The sequence below is a fragment of the Triplophysa dalaica genome, chromosome 4 (genome assembly GCF_015846415.1).
Source record: "Triplophysa dalaica isolate WHDGS20190420 chromosome 4, ASM1584641v1, whole genome shotgun sequence".
NCBI classification, from domain to species: Eukaryota; Metazoa; Chordata; class Actinopteri; order Cypriniformes; family Nemacheilidae; genus Triplophysa; species Triplophysa dalaica.
Window position 1 is genome coordinate 23,187,264 of NC_079545.1, and position 25,487 is coordinate 23,212,750.

Below are 25,487 nucleotides of genomic sequence, written 5' to 3' on the forward strand. Positions count from 1 at the left end.
CTCACCCTCAAGTTGTTCCAAATATGTATAAATGTATTTGTTCTGCTGAACACAAAGAAAGATATTTGGACAATGGGGCGCCATTGACTACCATAGCAGAACTGTTTATTTTCCTACATTGTATCTTCTTTTGTGTTTAACGGAACAAAGGAATTTATAAAGCAATTTTTCCTACTGTTGTAGTCAATAGTGCCCCAGAACGGTTTGGTTTCAAACATTCTTCCATATATTTATCTTTGTGTCCATCAGAACAAATACATTTTTGCAGATTGAAGGTGAGTAAATGATACAGAATTTTAATTTTTTGGTAGTAGTATTCCTTTAAGTATATCTGAATTACGTCTCCTCAATGAACACAATACCGTTGCTAAAAGAAAATGTCTTAATGATTGCTTTTTCGTAGAGCAACCTTCATGTTGGCCTTTTGCCCATGATCCTTTAAAATGCTGCCTTTATAACCTCACAGGTTTTGAATGCATTAGTGTAACTTCATTTGAAGTTAGACTGATGCTCGGAATTCACCCAAGGGAGATCTTGGTGAGAAAATCTCCTGTAATAACAATACCTCTTTCCACTTCTCAATTATACCTCTTTACGAGCATGTACTCCGGGGAGTCAGTGTTCAACACAGTCAATTAGACCAGACAAAGGACGTTGTTCATACATCAACCTAATATCATCATTTATTGGCTTTACCTGTCCAAAAATAGGGATTTCAAAATATTTAGATTAGGACTAACTGGATGGATTTAAAGTTAAAGTTCACCCAAAACTGAAACCCCTCATGCCATTCTAATCCTGTGTGACCTTCTTCTGTGGAACACAAGAGATATTTTGAGAAATGTCTCAGTGGAAAGTCAGAGACGTCCAGTGTTGCTTTTATCAACGTTTTTAACATTTTTGAGCTTTCATAGAATTACGAAAGTCATAATGAGTGCAAGGGTTTCACGATTTTATACGTATGCTTTCTCAGTTTCACTCCAGCGTGAAAATTGTGTGGCAGTGGTTCACGTTTTCTACCTGATATCTCAATTTCTGTTGGCCGTAGGGCCTTGTACATTCTGAGCTGTGAAATATTTATGTGATAAACTTTATCCAACCGGCAGTTTTCTTTTCCCTAGCAGAATCTCAGAATTCTAAGAAGTGATCCTAACGGGTGGGATTAGCACCAGGGATTTCACAGTTTCAGGGACGGACCGAGGGATTTATTTAAGCTGTATTTTATTTTAGGATGGAATTTATCTTTCGTGGCTCATACAGATGTACTCGGAAGTTTCGCTTTCTCAAGAGATTTTTTTCACCCATTATCAAAAAACATTTTATTGTTGCCCTTAACTCCAGTAAAGCTTCTGGACCATTATTAAACTAATAATGCATTATTATTCTTTTTTGTTTCCTTGTGTTTTTTTCTACAACATTGTTATACTTGAGCAGATTGCAGGACATAATGGACTCAAGTCCCGTACCCAAGTTAGGCTGATCTTAAGTCCATTTTAGTTATACTTTGATAGATAAGTGGTTATTAACAATATTTGTCATGTTTTATGAGTTAATGCATGTTATGTTTTAGCACACCTTGCATATGTGATAGTAATAGAATATCATACAGTACACCCTCGTTCACCTTTTCTCTGTCAGGTTAACAGAGAGGACTGACGCGATTAAATCATCTTATTCTGTTCTTCTGTAATTCCAGGGTAGCTTGGCAACCATGAGCACACTCTCACCGACTGATTTCGACTGCGTGGAGATACAGCAGCAGTACAACGACATCAACAATCGCTGGGACATCGCTGCAGAAACGGAGTGGGATAATGAGAACAGTTCAGCACGCCTCTTCGAGCGCTCCCGCATCAAAGCTCTCGCAGGTCAGATCACTATGCTTTTGTCCTTGCTCGTTTTCAACCGGTTGCATTGTGTCCAGTAGGGGGTGGCATGGGGCAATAAATAAACCTAGATCTTTTGAACCGAGGTTTTTCTAGGTGAATGGTAGAATATGAGAATAAACAGAAATGGAACAGTGTAAAGTGTGTATGACAAGTTAACAAGACAGTCAGTGCATAACATGTGTGTGTCCTGATAAACCCAACAGTCATTTTTGACCTTGTGGGGACATTGTTGTTGCTTATAAATCAAACTAAACATGTTTATTTGCACGTTTTTCTTTTGTTTATTTTAGTTTGTGTAAGGGTTAGGTTTAGAGGTAGGAGATAGGATATATAGTTTGTACAGTATAAAATCCTTACGTATGTGGAACGCCCCCATAAACATGATAACCCAAGAGAGGTGTGTGAGAAAAAGAGAGAGGGTGTTTAAGTCAGATACCATCTCCTGACAAGCAGAGACTTGATGTCCACATTCTTCTAGTGCCGTTATAACGCCTGTAATTCTCCTACTCTTCTTGCCTGCAGGGCTGCTCCTATGTCATATCTTTATATCCTAAACTAATCCTTTGTATATCAAACTTGTTTTCTCTTTATTATCATGTTTTTTAAAGCCGGTGGTCATCTTGCTCCTTCAAACCACTAACATCTTTTGGCTAGAATTTATCACAACCACAACATGGTTGCCTCGATTTTCATTAGTGGTCGGGAGCACTTTGGCTTGCTGAAGGATTATAACATTGTAGTAAAGGGCATTGTGCAGAATGAAGACATTTTGGTAGCAATTTTCATGAATTGTCATATTAATACAACTTTACCTGCACAACATTCAAAGTACAGATCAATATTCATCTCAATATATGTTCAGCTTTATGTTTTGCTTTTGGTACTGTGTGTGTGTGTGTGCGCCTGTTGTGTTGCAGAATAATAGGACTTATATGTTATGACAGAGCCAAACACCAACACTGATGTCTGTTCTCGGACCATCCCAGCTCAGACCACTACATCCCCAACCATGAGCAAAGACGGACTATTTGTCTTATTAATGCTGAAGTTACAATATTTGGTATTAAATGCTAAACTAAAATCACATGTCACCAGTCTGAGTGCAGCTATGACACGTCAGAGGGGATCTGGCCCTCCCGGTTGAGCCTGGTTTCTCCCGAGGTTTTTTTCTCCATTAATCAATCATTGGAGTTTGGGTTCCTCGCCACAGCAGGGCACTGTTGGCCTGCTCACCGGGAGACTGCATTCATTCATTTATTTATTTATTTATTTAGAAATTAGATGTTATTTATTAGAATGAACTTACTCGTTGTATAAATACCATGCACTGTGCTGTGTTTTAACTTTTCTGTTTTTCCTGTTTGCCCTTGTAAAGCTGCTTTGAAACAATACACATTGTGAAAAGCGCTATATAAATAAACTTGAATTGAATTGAATTGTTCTGGGGATGATGTAGTAATGAGAAGAAATAAACCTAATAATCACGGGTCATTTTGTGTGTACATGTATACATTTCTGTGTACGTGTGGGGGAGGGTGGAATGTTGTGGGAGCTAAAGGGGAAGCTAAATGACTTGTGAAATCTTTCGATGTAGCTATACTTTAGAAATACATCTGTTGAAGACTGAAGAGTTGAAAAGTTCATCACGGTTATGATTCACTGGAGTTGATCTGTTTGTTTACTGGTCTGTCTGAAGAAAGCTCAATGGCTGGAAAAAGGCTTTGAAACCTGCAGGCGCTGTGTAGAGTGCCATCTATATAATTTAATTTATTATGAGCGTTTAGTTGACTCTATTGCTTTTAGAAATGACTTTTCTGCCTCAAACTCGCAAGAAAGACAAGGAAAAAAAAAGGAATAAACATAGAAAAGGGAAGCTGAGAGTATACTGAGCTAGAACATCTTTTGAAGCTCAAGAGAGAGATCTACAGTCGACTTGAAGAGCAGAGGGAGGGAAGAGTCCCAAAGGACTATAGAGGTCATGTCCCTCACACTGCTGCACTGGACAGCTTTGACTCTCTCACCACTGCACAATTGACCCTTCGTAAAACCCGCCCCACTTCGTCCTGTTGCTATATCCGACAAGGTTTCGGTATCCGCCATGCGCACCCAGTGTAAATCTGTGCAGTCTCTGGGGAAATAATGAAGAATTTCTGGAAAGATGTCATGCTGATTTCATGCATTTGAGAGATTATTTTAGGATTTGTGGTAACTTTAACAAAAATTATACCTATATTTGCGTCCACGCCAGTAGAGAATAACGTTATGTTAATTTTAAACTCGAGCGATGCAGTAAGCTACTAATGTCACACAACACATTAACTTTAGCTGCCTGTTTCTACAAGTCTCATGGTCTAGCTGTATTCTCATACATTTTTGTTGGGCTCTCTCTCTACCAGGCTCCATGAATGCACATTTAAATTTTTCTTTATACAGCATCTAATATTTTCCCCACATCTAAACAAAGACATTTTAATATAGCAAAATGTATTGCTGCTTTGCTTTAAATGCAGGTTTGAGAGCTGGATAGAACAGTGATGTTATTTAAAATCAGTCATGTGATATGAAAATTCTCTAAAATGAAGATTTAACTTTATTCTCAGTTTGTTTGTTTTTACTCTAATATTTATTTATATTCACCCGGCACAATCTTATCAATGTTTATAGAAATGATGTATGTACTACAATAAAAAAAAAACTTGACATCTTATTAAGACATATTTTCTAACACATTTTTTTCTATTTTCCGGCTGTATTTGCTGTCACAAATTGTATAAAATCAGTCTTTGAAGGAGATTAGTAATATTTGATGCCTAGACATCTTATTACGTCGTGAATGTCTGCATACAGGTTTGTTCAACTATTTTAGTGATCAAACTTTTTTCCCTACACCGAACCTGTTGACATTATTAAAGTTGCCAAATTTATGACATCTGAGATATCCTCACAAGTTTTTACACTTTTTTTGTAGTTTATGAGGCCGTTTACCAAAAATGTGACTCTCAAAAGTATCGTCAAACCTTTAAACACACAAAATGTTCGTTCACTTTTGGCCTAGTGCTTCTGGCCATAGTTTAACCTTTGACCTCTACTCTTTGATGGTCGCTGTTGGTGACACTTGCTTATTGGCACAACCTACAGCTGCACTGGTCTTCATTTAACCACTTCCTCTTGTAAACTGTACACACACATACAAGGAGAAGAAGTGGGTGTGGGTATGTGTGTGCTCCAGTTTTCTGTGAATGCGGTTTCCTTATCAAGGCTTTTCTGATTATTTGTTTATTCAAAATAGATTCTGCTTCTGATCCGTTAAGAGTCATTTCATTCAGAGATCGGAGTCCATTGCATTGAAACATTGCCAACCACGTTCATGGGTGCTGAGGATGACACACACACTCTTGCACATGCACAGGAAGAAAGACAGCGTACGCTTGTTAAATCTTTCTCAAGTGCTTCCTTCCTGCCTCAACGACTTATTTTATCCGTGCACGCTTTGGAGAGAAAGAGACTTTTAGACCTGATGAATTCAGGGTAAAGGTCTAACAATTCCAAATCCCTGCACACACACAAATAGCTAAAGCCTAAAAGCACACTTCATCAGAATCCTCACAAGCACATTTTTAAGAAAGCTGACACGACACATTCTTCAGTGATTTATACTAGTTATCCGATCACTTCCTTGCTTGGTCCACCAAGCCTATTTCTCCTGTGAAACCCTCCATCTCCTGAATCACTGGCTCCACCTCCCTTCACCTTCAAAAATGGTTCAGCCCACACCTACATTCCCTTACCCTCCCTCAGCCTGTCTTTATCTCTCGCTCTGCCCGGTTTTTGCTCCTCCCACACACACCTTATGCAAATGCCAAAGCTCTGAAACCGAGAGAGAGAGATAGAGAGAGAGAGTAGGAGGCTTTGTTTACTTAGGAAGCCGAGCGCAGCTAGTTCTGCAGCCTTACTCAAACAAGGTGTGTGTGCGTGCGCGCGCACACAGACACACTTGCAGTTTGATCTGAGTGTAGGGAGAGAGAAGAGAGTTCCGAGTCGAGAGCGTTTGCAGACAAGAAGGTTAAGAAGAAAGAGGTGAAGGAACATTTTGTTCTTACTGCAGCATTTTTTCTCTCCATCCGCATGTGTGATCAGTTTTTTTCAGGAGAATAAGGAGATTCAATTAAAGGAAGATCATTTTTTCCTCTCAGACGGACGAAACAGTATGGCGGGGTTTAGCGTGCACTGACGCAACGCCTGGATGCACCTGCAGAGTTTCTCCAGTTTCTAAACTCAACTTTTTTGGCCCCTTGAGGGAAAGTTAATTATTTAGCCTCTTATTTTTTTCTTCTTGGTTTTCAAGCTTCCAGTTTTAATGTGCCATACTTATGACTCCTGGCTAACAGAGAACAAGGTGCTTTACTCTTTTGGAGTGATCATTTGATTTGGATTAAAGCTGAGAGCGGACGGTTCGTAGGGAGTGCGAGCGTTACGGCAACAGAAGATGGATTTTGATTCGCGGGAACCTGAGCAATGTCTCTCGCCAGCTGCTTTTGTAAACCAGGTGCAGTATTCCAACATCCTGGAGGGCCGTTTTAAACAACTGCAAGGTAAGACTGTTTTTCGTCTACCTCATTCTCTCTTCTGCTTACTTTTTATCACACACAGATAAATTACATCATCTCTTGGAAAGTACATCAGCGAAGCCATTTCATATGACATACTTTGTCATTGGAATCATGAGAACATTTTAAATCTTTTAGGCGGTCAACAACCTTAAACGTTACTTTCAACAACCTCATATGACCTCATTCAGATATAACTTGTATAAGTCACCCCAAACCCAAATCTTTAACCTCCTACTGGAGTGGAAAACTTGCCATCTCTCTTTCTCTCGTACTTTCTCTGCCCCAGTGAAGGTGTAGATGAGAAAATAGGCCTTCAATTATTTATTTTTTACCCCTGTGGATGAGAGAAAGAGACACAGAGACCTGTGCTGCTCTCCTGGAGAGTGGCCTTGTTTCAGGTACAGCAGCGCTTTTGCCCCAGATACAAATTACACTGATAAAATGGGAGCGAGAGGACGAGAGGGGAGTGGATAACAGTAAGGTGTAGGAGAGTGATGATAAGAGGATGGGAAAGGAGTGGAACAGACGGGACGGCCAGAGGATAATAAGGGGAGTGGAAGGGATCATGGGAGTGGAATGGAAGAAGCGCAGTAACAAGGACTAGAAACTCACATGTGTGTGTGTGTGTGTACTGTGTTAATCCAGAGTTTGTCACACATGTCACAGGTCACACATTCCCAGATTCTTATTGTATGTGTTTTTCAGGGTGCAATGCTTTTAATTGTGAAAGAGAGGCATGTGTGAAATGCTAATCTCACCACATGACACGAGATCTGATCTTGTGTGTGTGCGTGTTTCAGGTCATGGGGAGTGTTTCTCAGTTAACATGGAGATAATAACTTGAGTCGAGCATTGTACTCTTCAATCTTATTATCTGTTGTGCAGAAAGAAAGCATTTTGCATCTGAAAAACAGGCCCTTGAATATGAACATACACTCATCCCGCAGAGAGACCCAAGCAACATCCAAAGTGAAGCATAAGTCCCTACACACATTCTTCTTTCCTCAGAATACAAAAGCAGTTGTTTTGAAGAACGATTGGAACCAAAGAACCCTATTGAGTTTCTCATTTCTCTAAGATTTTTTTTGTCTTGCACAGAAGAAAGAGTCAAATATGAATGTTTGAATGACATGAGGATGAATGAATGATTTGGATAAATTATGAATTTTTGTGTGTGCTGTGCTTCGTTTGGAAATTAATAGACAGTACGTTTTGAATATTCATTTAATTCCTGAATTTAAATCAAATTGAGTGTTAAAGGAGTTCATATAAGGAAATTATTTCTTTAAAGTGATAGTTCTGTTGTCATTTACTCACCCTCTCGTCATTTCAAACCTGTATGACTTCCACAGAACACTAAAGAAGATATTTTGAAGAAAGTTGGTGACCAAACGCTGGCACCCATTCACTTCATTTGTAAGGACATAAAACCAATGCAAGTGAATGGGGGCCAGTTGACAAGATTTTTCAAAATATCTTCTTTGTGGTCTGCAGAATACATTTTTACAGGTTTGAAATGACAAGATGGTGAGTAAATTATGACAGAATTTTCATTTTTGGGGGAACTATCACTTAAAATTTTATCTTAACGAAGTTGTTTATGTGTTCAAAATCTTTTATAAACCACAAAGTTCATAGTTCATAGGCTATATACATAGTGAAAGATATATAAGAAGAACATGGCATCTCCCAGAATGCCATTACCGGTGTAAAATGTATATTTTGTTTGGTAATTTCAATTTAGCATTCAATTTTGATGAGGCCATTTCAATTCAACAATTCAAGTGAGCCCATTCTTGAATGTGACCCTGGACATCAAAACCAGTCTTATGGGTCCATTTTTTGAAATTGAGATGTTTATATAATCTGGAAACTGGATAAATAAGCTTTCTATTGATGTATGAGTTGTCAGAATTGGACAATATCTGGCAGAGATACAACCATTTAAAACAATCTAAATATTGAGAATGAAATTGCCTTTGAAGATGTTTTCAGGGGCACTGTGGCAGACCATCCACTCATAAAAATTAAGTTTTAATATATTTAAGGTATGAGATTTACAAATATCTTCATGGAACATGTTCTTTACTGAATATCCTTGTGATTTTGGGCACAAAAGAAAAATCGATAATTTTGACCCATACAATGTATTTTTGTCTTTAACAAAAAAATGTCCCTTGCAACTTAAGACTAGTTTTGTGATACAGGGCCACAAATGTAGAATTTTGCCTAACTCTTCTTAAAGGAGACTAATGAAAACATTTGAGATTTGAGAAAAACGAGGGATGGGAGGAGAATGGCTTGTATGTACGTGTTAGAGCACATATCTTTGTTAATGATTTCTGCGGTTGCGTCATTTTGCACATACTTTGAGCGGGTTTCTGACACACATTCAAAGACACACACACATAAGTGTCTCATGTATCCTTTATGCCTGAACGGCCTATGATCCGCCCCTCTTCTCACCTCTGCTCTCATACACTGGTAAATCCGGTCAGGTTACCCCTAGGCTGATGTATTTTTTTATCACATTTTGTATACTATTTTTTATCACATTTTGTATCAAGACAGGTGCTTCTAATCAGGTGGCATGCTCAGACACCGTCCTCATGCTTGATGTAACTACTGAGCTGTGGTTGTAGTTTTCTTTATTTAAACAAATCTATGCAGCAAGGCATTTGAGCCAGTGTATTGTGTAGTGTGAGAGTGAACAGGATGGTGTCAATTTTCACAGATGTGCCTTTGGCTTTTGAAAATGTGTCATTGCAAAATGTTTCTGATAAGTCGGTGATCTAGTTCCGAGTGACACACATTCTTCATTTTTTATCTTCTTATTCATGCACACACTTTCAGTTTTCTGTTTCACTGTTAATATGCTTCATTGACATGAGGAATATTTGTTCTAATTTTCAAGCTTAGCATCAACAAAAACAATAAGGCCACATCCACAACCCCTTTCCAAACCCTTAATGCGTGTGAACAAAAATCAACAAATAATTTAGTTTTCATCGCTTTTGCCCAGCATTACTTTTGTCAACATCAAATTGAAACGTTACCAGTCTGCAGGAGAGTTTCGCTCGAGCAGCGTCGGATAGCCCTCCCTCTCTTCTGTAAGTGAAACTGCGACCGTTGAGTGTGTGAAGTGTCCACAGTTCCACACTTCATATTTTCGGTTGAAAAAGTGAATCCACCGGGTACTTAGTGCGATTTTTTTTTTTTAAGTGAGGATTTTCAATGTAAATGCACTAATCACTCTAGTTGTGCTACAAAATGGCATTAAATAGGGCATCAGTGCAAGATTTTTGATGGACCTATAATTGTTTTAGAAAATATACGGATCGGCTGCACACATGATAATGCAAGGCTGGCGTTTTCAAATTTATCTGGGATGAAAAAAATTGCAGGTGAACCAGTGTAGATGCTGACCAGAGCTTTAGGATATGAGCAAAAGAAAGCTGGAAAATATCAGTCATGCAAGAACTTTCCCTCTCATTGAAATCTCTTGGTGACCAGTTAAATTCCGCTGATAAGCGTTATGTGTTTTTCAGTGTGCTTAGGTTTAAAAGGTTGTCTACCCTAAAGTCAGTCACCCTGAGGACCTGAACACTCCTCCTTGCTCTCCCCCCTCATTCTAACATGCTCGCTCTCATTACCCAGATATGTCCAGAAATGTTCCTTATATTATATAAACAGAGATACAGACATATTTGCGGAAATCTCTCAAAAGTAATTCAAGGCTGCCTTAATGAACTGTCAGTAAAACAGACACACACACGTTTGCTATACTAATGGGGACATACCATAGACTTCCATAGAATTCATATTAAGCTAATGATATATTCTATACTCTACCCCAACACAAAGACATTAGATTTAAAGAAAAACAGTATTTGACTGAATATGATCCTTTTATTTAATGCAGACCAGTAAAATGTCCCCACAAGTCGGTTTTAATGATTATTCACTGTATTACGGAGGATACTTGGCCCTCACAAATATAGCTAAACCAGTACACACACACACACAAACAGTGAGTTATAGACAGTCATCAAAGATAAAAGTTCATTTTATGAGGAATGACGTGGAAGGCGTAAAAATATCAGGACGACCACACTTTAGAAGACAAATGCATTAACAAGCTTATATGTCTGAGACATGAGATGAAGTCAATATAGTAATCATGTAGTCATGTAACTCAACTGGTAGTAGATGGTGAAGTTAGCAGCGCCAGAGTCCTGTGTTCAATTCGAGGAATTTAACAAAATGTGTACTTCAATTGGACTGTAACACCGTGTCTACACCGGATGCGGCGCGATGTGACGCTACAAGAGACAATAGAATGCGTTAGAGCCTATTATAATAATAAAAAATTGTCCAGTCCGGACGTGGCGCGCCACAGTTTAAGAAAAGTTTTTACCAAGTGTGTAAATGTAAAATGTGTTTGTTACTTTTGTCTTATTTAACTGTTTGTACTTATTTACTTTTCTGCTTCTGGGAAAGTCACAGTGATGAGTGGTTCCTCGACAAAAATCCTCCATAGACACTTTCTCACTATCCAGTCCTTACTGTGGGTGAATACGTATGTGTGTATCAAAATGTTTGATGATGTGATTCATTATTTGTGTTCATTCTTTTATTAAAAATCACTTACTATTCAAAGTACACATTGTACCTGGGAATGAACCCACGCTGCCACCCCAATGGTCTTAAAATTGAGCTACAAGAAACTTAATTGACATACTGCATGTTTACTATGTTTTGGGGAACTGTATTTAATAGGAAGAATGATCACGGGTCTTATAGTGTGTAGTGTGGTTTGGCAAGACATGTAAGTGTGTAAAGATGTCAAAGCATTAGGGTTCAAAACAAAGAGGATGCTGCAAAACTCAAGGACAAATGACATGAGTTAAATCCCTGTGAATCGGAAGTTGCGATCGTTTTTACTTCCATATCTTGACACAATTCGTCTTTCTCTGCGATTTCACTGGATGTATAAAAAAAGCTGTTGTATTTTGAAATTGAACTCGCAGCAATTTGACAATTGAAGGGAGGAGTTAACAGATGCTCCGTCCAAGCCATCTAACATATGTAATTTAAGATGGATAGTCACATTACAGGAAGGAAGTGCATTTTCAGATTTTAACTGAAGGTTATGAGGGCACATGAATTGAAAAAAAGAGAGTGACCCACATTGATAAACTATTTACAATAAACAATTCAATATTTCATTAGAAAATTTAAATTTCACTTGGACTTTAAATGATAGTTAAGAGTATAACAATGCTAAAGAGTACACTTTAAACTTTAGGATAATTTTTGACGAAAAACATCTTTTGGATGTTAGGATTTTTTTTACATTGTTTGCAGTCTGTTCGATACGGCTTGACTCGCCATAGAAGCCATGTTGAAATCTACCTACTTCTCCACTGGCATGTGAATGGCATGGAGGGGAATGATGTCAGGTAGCTCAGTATTGCAGTAAAGCCTCTGGCATCAGAAATCGGACAGGTTCAGCCGTGCGCTCAAACGAAGCAAATGTTCATGCCCGCAGCACAAACTGTTGATTCTTTAACTATTCTGTCAAAATTCTGCCCAGTTGTTGTGGGCCAGTTCATGCATGTTCCGTTTCGCGGATACATGAAAGTTGTCAATGTAAAGCTCATAGCAGTCTGATACTCAAGATCTACGTCCAGAAGTATGCAAGTTCCTCTTTCTAAAGTGTTTGTGTTAAACTGTCATTTTTATCAACACATTTCACCACAGACCCACAAACTGCGGTGTCTTTGTTGACCTGGGTCTGAACAGGTAAAGAAACAAACTACAGTCAGTTTCTCAACCGTGACACACGTTGTGTCATGTTAAATAAGTGAGTTTCTATCCTGTTAAATCATTTTCTTTTTACACTGAAAGTCCTGATCAAGGCACTTCTTCAAATAGAAACTTATGGGACTTCAGTAAGCTTCATATATAACTATATTAAAACCCATTTGGAAATAGAAGAAACATCAAAGAACAAATGCATTTGCACCTCTCACCTAGAGTTTTGAGAAAGTTTGGCTCTCCAAATGAAGATATATGCTGAACAGAGAGGACGGGCGTTCTCCCCAAACAACTGCTTGATGCAAACTGAAAGCAAACTCAAAACATTCGGACAGGGCTTTAGTTTTCCCGGATGTGCTTTTCTTGCACAGCTTCAGTAAAAATTGCAGAACAAATTACCTATTGTTTTTCAGCTACCTTAGGACTCCTTAGATAATTCTATCCATAAAGTAATGTCTGTTATTTGGTATATTATTTATTCTCATCTTTTATACTGACCTGTGACCAATAGAAAGACTAAAGCTTAATTTGTCATTGTACTGCGTGGTGTACCTTCAGTATGGATCGAATGTTTTTGACAACTTTTAATGTAAAATAAGAGTTGGTGGTTTCATTGTGGTACTCCAGAAGTCTTATCTGGGATAAAAAGAGAATGAAATCTGTTATGAGTATCTGATAATGGACTGCTTAGGACTGCCTCTCATGTTGCAGATATAGCCATTATTTTATTTTTTCTTAGTTCGTAGTTTTCACATAATCACGACGGCTGCTATATATGGATTGCAAGACAGTTTCTGTTCATATCTTTGTTTTTCATCTTTCAATTTTTTTGCACCCTCAGAGTTTTCACAGTTATATTTCTGCCAGATATTGTCCTATCCAACATGAATAGAAAGCTTGTTCAGCTTTCAGGTGATGTAAAAATCTCAATTTTGAAAAATTGACCCATAAGACTGGTTTGTCGTCCAGGTTCACATATTGGCTCACCCAATAAATACCATGACATTCAATGATGTAAAAAAATGGTACAAATTTTTACATTATTTTGACAACTAATCCTGTCCGAACAACACATTTTTTGGTTTGTCAAAAGGTGCATAAAGATTTATGTCCGGAGCTATATCAAACTAAAATGAAAGTATAATGCTCTTTTAAAATAATAATTTTAAAAAGAGATTGCGGGCGAAATATCCCTTTGAGAAAACTTGAGGGTTGGCGTCTTAACAGGACACAGGTTCAGAACAAGCTGCCTCCTGTCACAGTTCTGTTTTCCATCTTCCAGTGTCATTTACATCCTCCAGACGTCCCAGTAAAAATAACACTGAACACACTCATTTTGAGCATACCCCTGTGTGCATAAGCATGAGGTTATGAAAGATATTTTAAATGGGTCTCTATCTTTAAAGCGGCCCTAACACACAATGTTTCTGCCAATATCATATTAATCTTGAGTACCTATAAAGTGTTATTGGATACGTTGTATGTTCAAAGAGTATTTAGTTTGATGCAATTAGAAGGCATCTTATTAATAAAAAAGGATACTGCATAAAAATTGTGCTACATATCTGACGTCAGGGAGCAAGTGTGAAGGTGGCAGGGGACTATTTAAGATTCTTTTAAAGGTGGAAAATCCCTCTTATAGCTATTGTGTTGTGTGTTCATTCTTTCTCTGTAATTCGGTGTCTGTGTGTGTTTGTGCTAGCGTTAATAAGTACTTGCTGCACTTTGCTGTAACAGCTGTTAACAGGTGTGTTATTTGGGCTGGTAATTGATCTGAGACACAGACAAAACTTTTTTTTTCGTTCATTTAAACTTTGCAATGAATATGTGAAACATACATTTACACTATACACTCTATCGTCTATACATAACTATATGTCTATCCTAAGGAACCTTGCACATCATTGTTTCAAATAAAGGCATATAAACTGGGGCAATAACTTAGGGGATTTTAGGTATGTCTGGTAGGTGTTTTTTTTTTTGCATTAAACGCTGACTACATTTTAGAGTGTGGTAAGGGGATGTCCCTTGAAGTGAATCAAAGCTGAAACTGAATGGTTCAGGGAAATAGTCACCATAGATATCTCTGTCATATCACTATGCCGTCATGCCCTTAGGAGATTGGAGAACAATACCTTTTTGGTTTTAAATTCAAATGACAATCCACTGAAAATGTAAAAAAAATTACTTAACCTCATGGCAGTCCAAACTTGCATAACTTATTTTATTAGATAAACTAATGTTTTGCGTTTTTAAAAATCTCAGTTTCTCCTCTTGTAATACAAGATTTGAAAGTAAGTACATGAAAGAATAGATCAAACAACTTATTCATTATATTCTTCTGTAATATTAGTTTTGTGTGAACAAGACCAAATTTGATGTTGTTGTTCATCAAAAATATTAGCTGTCTGTATCTTAGTAACCTGATCATGTGATTCAAAGTCTTGTTTGTAATAAAATTAGTATCGTAGGGAATATATATTTTTTAAATATCACGACACGGTCATGCTCCTTTAGATGATAGGCGAACAAAATATGAATTCCATGGTTGAGAGAATACTTAAAGTGTGCCGAGCTATAACCGTTAGGCAAAGCATGACTATTTGAAGAATCTATAATATAAGATTCTATAATATAAGAATTTTTTCGTAGTATCGTACACATTTCCATACTTTAGTCCATTTATATCCATTGGTGCTTATCATTTTTGTAGGCTTAAGTCATTAAAAAGCTATTTAGATGCCTAACTTTAAAATACACATACATGACTGACTGTAATTAGTCTCGAATGCAAGCACAAGGTGAACGTGTGGCTTCTTTATAGTTCACACCAGCTGTACTAATGGACTGTCAGACTGTCGCAGGACTCAATTACCCACATTCCTCCAGTGACAAAGGGTAGGCCGCCCCCTTTCCTCTCGATAGGCCGTAACCATGGCAACAACGATGGTCTCTACTATAGTGATTAGTGATCAGAGGTGGAAACGTGGGCAGAAACTTGAGCAGAAGAGAGAATCCCGGAAGACGTAGGGGTTAAAAATAATGACAGGAGAGAGGGATGAAAGAGTGGAATGTGTGGCTCCCCACAGCACGATCAAACAGCCGCTAGACAGCAGCAATTACACGACTGCTACCAGATGTGTGTAGTTTGAAATCTGTTATTGTGCAAATGTGTTATTCTTTGAATTCCTCCCATTCTCTTGTGTGTTTCTGTCTGTGTTTATCTTCTTGGTTAATAGTCTACAGTGGTCTTCCAGATGGATTCACTCTGGTTGTGATTAAAATCTGGTCATAACTTTGTTCATTAGCTTCAGTATATAATGGCATTATTTTTCCATCAGCATTGGGGTTCATTTCTTTCTGTATCATAACAGGTATGCAGAAAACGATTTGTACCCAACCATTGACGCATCAAAACTAAACCACTACCCCATCATCAATGGAGCCCTTCATTAAAAACATACATTATGACACACCATCCGTTGACTGGTGCACTGCTTCTGATGTGTTGCAGAACTGCATAGGTTCAACACTCCCATCGTAGACGGCCTCCAGCTGTCATGGCGTAATCTAATGCCGATCGCTTTCAGTACAGTTCATCATAAAAACATGTACATATGAGTTTTAAGAATTTATCTTCCGGACATCAGAGCTCACGCATTCCAGTTAATGTTTGCACAGTGATGTTATGATATCACCAATATTGTTTTCTCAAAACATGACTGTATTTCCACAAAAGTTGTGGAGGGTGTAGAGCCTTATGCATGTTTCTGTGTGTGCCGATAAATATGTTGTGTACACAGATTAATTGCTCTGTCAACATTGTACAAGTCACTATCATCAGTCTGTCTCTCAAATACCCAGACACGTCAGCTTTCAGACATACCTGAGCTGCTTGTTTTGAACATGTAGCGCAACACTACAAAACACAGACATGTGTGACGTGTGGAATAGTCCGGTTAACTTTGTTCACTACATACCCAAAACCTTAGATAATTGTTTTTTTGTAAAGTTATGGATTTCTCAAGTCATCAATAATGTCATTGTACCATCTCATGCTCTGCTTCTCGTGAATATCACCTCAGGGAAAGTGGCCCTGCCACAACATGACCCCTACAGTGGAATTTAAACACGTTATGTATATTAACACGTGTATATATGCATACACAGTGTGTAGCAATTTCTCAAATTCCGGGCAAAACACATACAATTGAGCATATTGTGTTAAGGCGATTCTGTGTTCATTCGCCTCATATTTAGTCCGTTTTAGTTTGTGGTTCAAGCCAGAGAGTATTGATTCATGTATTTATGCACGTCATAGTTGAGAATGAATACAATGAAAGGCCCCATAAAATCTAAATCAGTTTTTGGTTTTGGTATTTTGGTGGCTTTAGCTTTAAGGCCATTTCTATTCTAGTGTATGCCTAAATATTGACAATTTAACTATAGCAAAATACACATTTATGTAAATGTACAGTTTTTCTCTTCCTGGAATATGGAATTAAACTGTTGATGACTTATATTCTTACAGTATATTATTTATCGACTACTTGAGCCCTTCAATATGTCCTTTTAAGTCTCCTGTGTCAATACCAAAAGAAAAATTACGCTGTCTTTAAACTGGAGGTCCTGTCCAACTGTGTGCGTTCTTTCAGCCTTTAGTAAATGTCATCAAAGTCACCCTGAATTGAAAATGTCTATTCAGCCTGCCCAATGTTATCGTTTTTTGACTTCTACTCTGTTCACATCAGTGTACCTACATAATGCCAGTGTTTCCTCATTTTCAGGAAATGTTTCGATATTAAGACAAAGTTTGAAATTTAGTAAGCTATTCTCTCTCGCTCTCCCCCTCTCCCCCTCTCTCTCTCTCGCTCTCTCTCTTCCCCTCTCCCCCCCTCTCTCTCTCTCTCTCTCTCTCTCTCTCTTCCCCTCTCCCCCTCTCTCTCTCTCTCTCTCTCTCTCTCTCATATGTTAAATGATTACTAGGCAGATATTAACCTTCAGAGAACACAAGCTGTGACCTTTGTTTCTATGGTAACTCTTGAGCTATACTGGGAATATTGCTTTGAAAGTTTATGAATAAGAGCTTGTCGTGTTTATTGTTGACATAAGTACAGGGGGGTTTAGTTCGAATGGTTTGCGCAGGATTGACATCACCATCAATGACATCAAGTCAGTAATGGTTTATTGATTTAGTGAATTGTGTTGTTATTGGGTTAAAAGCTATTCTATTGTGCAATGTGTTTCAGAACAAAAATGTAAACGTAAATGCACTCAGGGTTATATGTTGAGACATGGCAATGATGAGCACGTGCTGTCTGTTCACTCAAACGTCATCCGGTCTCAACGCTAAACAAGCACACACATGCTCATAAAGCAAACACATTTTTTGCAAGTTTGTCATTTGCGGTTACTGCCACTCTTTGGGGGGTGGTAAACACAGTAGCTTCCAAGTGAAAGTGTGAATGTGCTTATTCTGAGTTCGAAAGATGTATTCACAGCTTGTGTGGCGTGTGACATTTGATTGGTCAAAGGCTCTGGTTTCTGCCAATCAGGATATTTGTGGGGTTTTTTTCATTTGTTGTCTGGTAGCTCATCAAGACTCATCTTTCTAGTACAGACTGTGAGCAGTTGTGTTTTTAACGCAGTTGTCAGAAGATGAGCTGTTGACTTTCACAAGAAACATTTGCACTGTACACACGTTTCATGGGCAGTATTTGCCTGTTTAACATTCAAATATAAAGTTTTTTCCACCCTGAAATTTACAATGTCAAGACTTTTTGAGAACAACAGAGTCACATAAATATGACATATGGGAACTTCATTGAATATCATAAGTCTGTCTCAACAAGATTAAAGATCTCAGGAGTCAAAGTCTAGACCTCAGGAGACCTGGGGGCTGGTTGCACCAGCTGGACGTAAAAAAAGTTGGGCGTGAGCCCAATGTCGGGTCTAGCTACTTCCAGACTTGTGAAAATATTTAAACCTGTTGCACCATCTAAAATTACGTCCAGGCGCAGCTACACTCAGCTCTGACAACCACATTTTACCACATTGAGAGTGACATTCTTACTGCCTCCAAAGATGAAAAATTTTAAAGAGGAACAATAATTAGATAAAAGTAAATAAAAATTACCGTAAAAAGTTTAAATGAGACAAAACGTTTAAGAAACTAGAAAAAAACTTAAGTACGTGCAAATGCAATAACGAAATAAGGAAAAGACGTTTGTTAGAAGATATTCAGTCAAAGAAGCAGCTGTTAAATATGTATAACCACTGTTACTGTTTTGTTTTTTTAAAGTTGAATAGGACCCGAGAGTATGGAAACCGAAACCATTACAAATAAATTGTAAACATCATTTCCAAACATTTTTCCAAAGTGTACAGTATGAAATGAGATGTACGATTTAGTCTCAGACATGTGCTACAGGTGGTGCAACAGGCATAGATTCTACGCAGCACTTAAGGCACATTTTACATCCAGACTAGACTTACGACCCGGTCTACGTACATCAGGTGCAACCGGCCCCTGGTGATATCATTAAAATCAGATAAATATGATAAAGCAAACAAACAAATAATCAGTGTTTTAAGTTGGTCTTGTGCGTTGTCTTAAGCGCTATTCTGGCTGCACGTGTATCTCAAACAGCACGTGAGAACCAAATCCAGTCTTCTTTTGCATCTTCTTGGGAATTTTAAATAGGCAAGTCTTAAAAACTTAGAAAAAATAATTTTCCATGAGGATACAGAACTGACTCGATCGGGCAAGGTTCAGTTCTCTCAACTGGCCCGAGTATATCCCATGCTGGCCCCGTGCCATCAGGCAGTCCTTTACGTCGAGCCCTGTATGACCTACTGTTTAAAGCAAGGAGTAAGAATCCTGTGTGTTCAGTGTGAGAATGGGGAGATGTGTGTGTTTGAATTAATTTGAATTGCAGACATGTACCTACTATCTGTTAATATTGATATTGGTCATCCATCTTAATGGTTACATGACTGCTGTACCCTCATTCTGTTTTGCATTGTAAAACAGGTCATAGTCCTGTGGCTCCCTTCTGCTGCTTGCGTGCAACTGTGTATAGGGCGGCTTGGCAATAAATGTCAGGTCCAACTTTTAAAAACTGAATTAACATCTATATACATATATATTTTACTTTAAGTCTACTAATGTTAAAAAAGAGATGCGTGTCACGTGGAGTGTCACGATACACCAGTATTTACAATAACTGGGATATTACACATCATAATACAGGGCTCTAGACTAACATTTGAGAGACTTAATTTGGTAGTACCAAAGTCATAAAAGGGGACACAATTCCTTTAATATCAGTGAGTGTTTTTGGGCCCGTCCTTTGTTGTTTGATGAACATTTTAATCCTATATCTTTATTATGTTGCTGGCAGCTACACACTATAAAAAAAGAGAACGTGAAAGAGAACTCTGTTTAGTATTTTTTGTATAATTTGCTCTGCTAGTCCTTTGCTTCGACATAGCATACGCCTCTTAAAAACTGCCAATAAGGCGAGACAGGGGTATCTGCAGGTCGGAGAAATGGGCGTGCCTAAAGTTTAAGGCATGCCGAAAGGTAAGGGAGTCCCGAAAGGTCTTTTCAATTGGTCGCAAAACCTACCTGTTCCACATCAGCTTAAACGCTTTTGGCCTACTTCTTAAGCCACTTTTTCACTGTGGTGTTTTTGTATTAAAGATTTTAAATATGAAACCAAGAATCTGCAGTTGATTTGTAAAGATACTAGTGCCTATTATAAAATTGGCCTCGACATGAATCTAATGTGTGAGTTCTCCTTGATCACCGTGCTGTTAGCGCCGGCAAGAACAGCTTGATGCAAGCAAATACATCTAAAATTGGCCTCTGCCTCTAATATCAATTATGTGGTTAAAGGATTAATAGCCTAGTTTTTGTTACATTTTATAATGGGTAATTGTGTGTCTGATGAAACTATTCGTTTCGAGACTAATAATTTTGACTGCGAGAATTTTATATACACATCATAGCTGTATGTATTTATTAGTTAAACGTAGTCTTGGAGCACCACCTGTGTACTTTTGACTGAATTGTTTTTCCCTATTGTGCAAATTACTTCTTATTCTTTACAATTTAATGTGTTTTGTATCATATTTTATTCGATTAAAAATGAAAATAATCACATCAGATTACCTAAGTCATATACATATATTTATAATGAAAATGAAAAGAAGCTGGTCTTAATATCATATTGGGTTTTATTGTAAATGTAAAATGAAGGTACATGAGATGCACATATTGGATTTGAACTATTTAGAAATAACTGACATATAATGAACAGCTGATAATTGTCACAATCAAAAGTGAATTACAATTATTATTTAAAGGGTGGTACAAATGTATCTAAAATAACATTTACAAAAGTTAGAGTCATGATAGAATATCAACATGTCATACTGTAAAAGGCATTTCTACAGTTTTAGTACAACTATGATTTAGTATGATTGAGTATTTGTAAGTTAAACAAGAACATGCAGAAAACGACTGAAATACTCATAAAACATAAAGACAGCTTCTTCTAGAGTAGATGAGTAAAAGCTTTTTAGTGAGGCCCTCCTTCTGTAATTTATAATTAAGCAAAAATACAGACTTGTCTGATACATTTTTATTTAGTTATTAAGTGCTTATGATCATAAATTCACAAGTTTGAAACCTTTGCATTACACACCTTATTGCGGTCTTCTTCCTGTTTAAAAGAAATGACGTACGTATGTGGCTAACGGTGATTGGTCAACTCGGCAGGCAAGAAAGAGCACCTTTGAGCAATGAGAAACCTTTCAGCACGCCCCCTACCTTAAGGCATGCCCCCACCTTTCGGCACGCCATTTCTCAGAACTGCAGAGACCTGTACTCGCATTAGGCTATGTCTTTGGGGGTGGGGGCACTGATAGATAAGTGAACAGTTGAAAGAGAGGAGACGAAAATGAGTAACTGAATGCGCCGCTTGCACAATGTAACATTTCTGTGATTAGATTTATTATAAGCCAAGTAATTTATTGATCAGTTAGTTTGGCAGTTGCACCAGTGCGACCATTAAAAAAATAGTGTTGTCGCAAAATGCTACTATTTTGTCACAGTCCAGAGCCCTGTTATAGTGTACATACAATATATATATATATATATATAATATATATATATATATATATATGCTATATAATAATTCAATACTTGTTTAAGAGCCACAACTCATTGGCCAAAAAAAAAAACTTAAAGAATTTGACTGGTAGTATAAATTATTTATTAAAAAAATCAATAGATAACAATAATATCATTATCGTGAATAATTTTGGCAATGATAACTGTTTAGTGACTATTGATATAGTTAGTGCCTTAGTCTTGGTTAGGTTAAAGGTGTAGTTAAAACCACCTAAAACAGTGTAAAGAATGAAAGTTTAAAGTGTGTTCTCACTAATACAGTAAAACAGATGTGTAAGTATGTGCTTGTGTATCTTCCTCCTCCTCTGTATGGAATGTTCAAGGTCTGTGCATTTCTAAACACATCAAGGTTAAAGTACCAGAACTCTGATAACAGACACACTGACACATGCAGTACACAGTGGTTTATGCTTCATTACTCGGTAGAGCCTGTCTGGTCATAACACAAATTCAGTTTATTTGGTAAGAGCATAGTATCATAGTATCTATCCTCTGAGTGCACCCTGGAACGCATACTATAGTGTGTGTATAAGTTATGGCAGTTATGTTTTAAATTGTACATTTACATATACCATCGCAGAAATAGATAATTTTTGAATATATTTTCATATGTAATTAAAACGAACATTCAACACTCGACTCTGTCTTCGGATGTGTAACACATGCTCTTAGGCACTTACATGCAGCCTACAAGGAAATAAAGAGTTTTAATTATGTTCACCAGGAACTGTAGATGGGTTAAAGCATCAAGAATCCTGCCAAATGACATGCCACATCTCCAACATCTATTCAAGATGTAATTTCATACATGCAGAGATTTCTGCTATGGTGTTACAGAGTAATAAAAGAAGTTTTAAGAAACTGACCAGAGGGAGAAATGATCTGGGTGTATAGTGTAAGCCAGGCCTACTCAAACCTATTCAGTTTTGTGTGTTTACGACAGTTAAGCAGAGGTCCTAAGAGAACCATTTCTGTCATTGTGTGCATGTATTTGTGCGCTTGAAAGCATCTCTCGCTTATGCAATGTGTGACCAGCAGAACAGGTTACCTCAGCTGGCGTGTGTGTGTGTGTGTGTGTGGAGAATTTCTCTGAACTAGTTTGTCTGCAAGTTTGATAATATCTGTGGATGCAAAAGGACCAAGCCCTGTTCTGGACAAAAGTGTAATGTTCTTATTAATTCTGTCTGACTGTAGCTTTAGATCATGTGTACTACAGTCTGTTATTACTGTTAACAGATTAATTCTATAAGACTCTTATTAGACATGCTGACACACTGAAATATTGGTTCAAGGAAGGGTATTTTGCTTAGTGTATTAAACCATTTTAATGGACCAATCATATTTAATAGCATCGTGACATTTTCATGACAATTAAACACACACACCCTCCCTTAAATCATATTTTCATATATGAAACGTTAAAAAATAGTAGTATGTAGCATTTAAGTGTTTTATTGATTTAGATAAAAAAGAAAATAAAGATATTGTTAACCGTTATTCTGATAATTAAGAATCATGTTCATATTGTCTTAAAACATAAATAATTTGTCGATATCTGGTTGTGAGCATTATGGTTGTGATGCAGTATGTGACCATGTAAGCCACTTTACCACCCTACACTTTTTTCAGGGTGATTGTTTGGACAAACAACAGAAAGCACAATATTTCTTTTTTAAAACCTGCCGATATTACAATATCATTATCGTGAATTATTTTGGACACAAAAATCTTGTATTAAAAATCTGATATGGTGATGGCCCTTCTGATGGCTTTATTTCATCTAATACAACTGACAAATTTCTAAGTTTGTCCACCAACTTGTTGTCGCATTAGTAAGATTATTCAAAAAAGAAATTGTAGTGAGATGATTTTATGTGTGTGTGCAAGTGTTTACATGTGCGGCATGCAGTGGGTGAAATTTTAGCTTCCTCATCTCTCCAGTCTAAACGGGATCAGGGATCTTCAGAGAGACACACACACACATTGACACGCCATCTTTTTACTTTAGGTTTTCAGATGTTGTGATGTACATGTAGTGGTCTCATTGTACTTGCCATTTCTGTGTGTGTTTACACTATAGCCTTCTGATCCAATTCCAGGTGAAATAACAAGCTCAGTGCTAATTGACAACAGCATATGTGTGTGTTAAAAGAGAAGATCTGTGACCAGATGGCTGTAAAGCTGACCTCGCGTCGCCTTTTGCAATCATTTCCCTCTCATGTTCTTTTGTTGTTTGTTTTATTTGACGTTTGGAGCTCATAGCATTTTCTTATCAGCAATTAAATTAACATGCTTCATTTAAACTCATTACAGGAATAATCTTGTCGTGTTACGCAACACGCCACTCTCTCTACGTCCGGCTCTGTTTGTCTTACGGTAGTATAGGTGGTAGTGAGATGGAGTATGTGTACTCGTGTTTGTTGTAAACAGCTTGGCTGTTCCTTTATAAAGGTCATTCAGAAGATGAACTTTGAGCCTCTTACAGACCAGCTCCATATGCTTTCAAAGAGTTCCTGTGACACTAATACTATGTTCAAGTAACGCTATCGCCTTTACTCATTAGACACTCATCTGTCCACTGTTTTATCAAGCTTTCCTGCTTCAAATCCATTTCCTGTTTGCCTGGTTTTCATGATCATCTTGGTCTCTTCGTCAGTCATTGTTTTTCATTATGGGCTAATTAACCTTTTTTAACATGCTTAATTACGTCATAACGCTTTTTTTAGCCTCACTGTGTGGTTAAGTCCCGCCTGTCCTGTCTTGTAATTGGCTGGATCGTGTGAATGAAGTGTTCTCGGATTCATGTGGACAGCTATCAGTCAAAGCTGTCATTGCTCTGCAGTAATTAAGTTGCTTTAATGGAGTTTAGCGTTGCTGTCGTAGGCCTACGCAAAAACTGTCATTTATAAATCCTTGTTTTGTGCCAGGTTGTAAAATCAAGGTCATGGCATTTAACAGTAAAATTTATGGAGTCTTATTCTGGACATTTTAAGAAGTTGTGTTTTCTTTATGTATATTTTCACGTTTTTGATAGAGCTGTGAATCTTCACTCGATTCAGTTTAGTTAGAGGGTCATGATTTAATGCATTTTGTCCTCCAATTCCAACACATTATAAATCCTTTAAGTATTAATAATAACACTCATTTAAATGTTGCACTACAGATCTTTATTTACAAGCTGTTTCCAGAATAACAGCATGTCAGTTACATAAGGAACTGTCTATCTTTAAACTCAGCAAGTTACCCGGCAGTAACGGTGCACACAAAACCCTTTTCATAGTGTAAAATGGGATTGAAGTTAAGAGGGTTCACCAATAATGACTTTTAGGGGGGGTCTGTATGACAGATGGGTCTCTGGAGATCAGCTTATAAATGTAAGAGGTGCTGTAAGTTTTTAAGTAGACAGGCACCTAACAGCTCTTATTCACTTCTTCTCAAAAATGTTTTGTATAATCAAGCACCGCTTCAAAACTATAGCCCCAGCTCCTTACGCTTCCTTGATTACACACACAAGCAATAGTTTTGACTTCTTTTATAACATAGACGAGATGTGGTGTCATTTAAGAGAGAGAGGACGGTCTGTTCTGTGTTAAGAGTCAAATGTTTTTCTATGTTTTGTCAGTTATTTACAAATTACATCTATAAATTGCGTGCAAAATCCCTGGCAATGATATTTGTTTACATTTAAAAAAAGATTTGTTTGTTTTTATGCATGAATGCAGAATGTTTTTGGGCATCATAAAAGTGATTAGGTTCCAAAGCTCTAGTTGTTAAAGGTCCAATGTGTCATTTCTTGCAGGATCTATTGACAGAAATTATAATATTCATAATAATATACATAATTTTGTCTTAAGAGGTGTATAAAGACCTTACACGACAAAACGTTATGTTTTTATTACCTTAGAATGGTGCTGACGTGACGATATCTTAGTGCTGTGTCAGCCACCGTAGTGCTTCGAGGGAGGGGGG

General features: G+C 37.5%; 1 protein-coding gene across 5 annotated transcripts in view; it reads left to right on the plus strand.

The window, feature by feature from the left end:
• LOC130419165 (spectrin beta chain, non-erythrocytic 1) overlaps positions 1-25,487 on the plus strand; it is a 70,467-nt gene that overhangs the window by 18,427 nt on the left and 26,553 nt on the right. For 3 of the 5 annotated variants that reach the window (XM_056745656.1, XM_056745655.1, XM_056745659.1), the window contains exon 2: positions 1,697-1,868. In XM_056745656.1, coding sequence (XP_056601634.1) covers positions 1,712-1,868 — 157 coding nt within the window. In that variant the 5' untranslated portion in view covers positions 1,697-1,711. Of the gene's footprint in view, positions 1-1,696; positions 1,869-5,795; positions 6,482-25,487 lie in introns of those variants that run through there. The other 2 variants (XM_056745657.1, XM_056745660.1) reach the window with 1 other exon arrangement.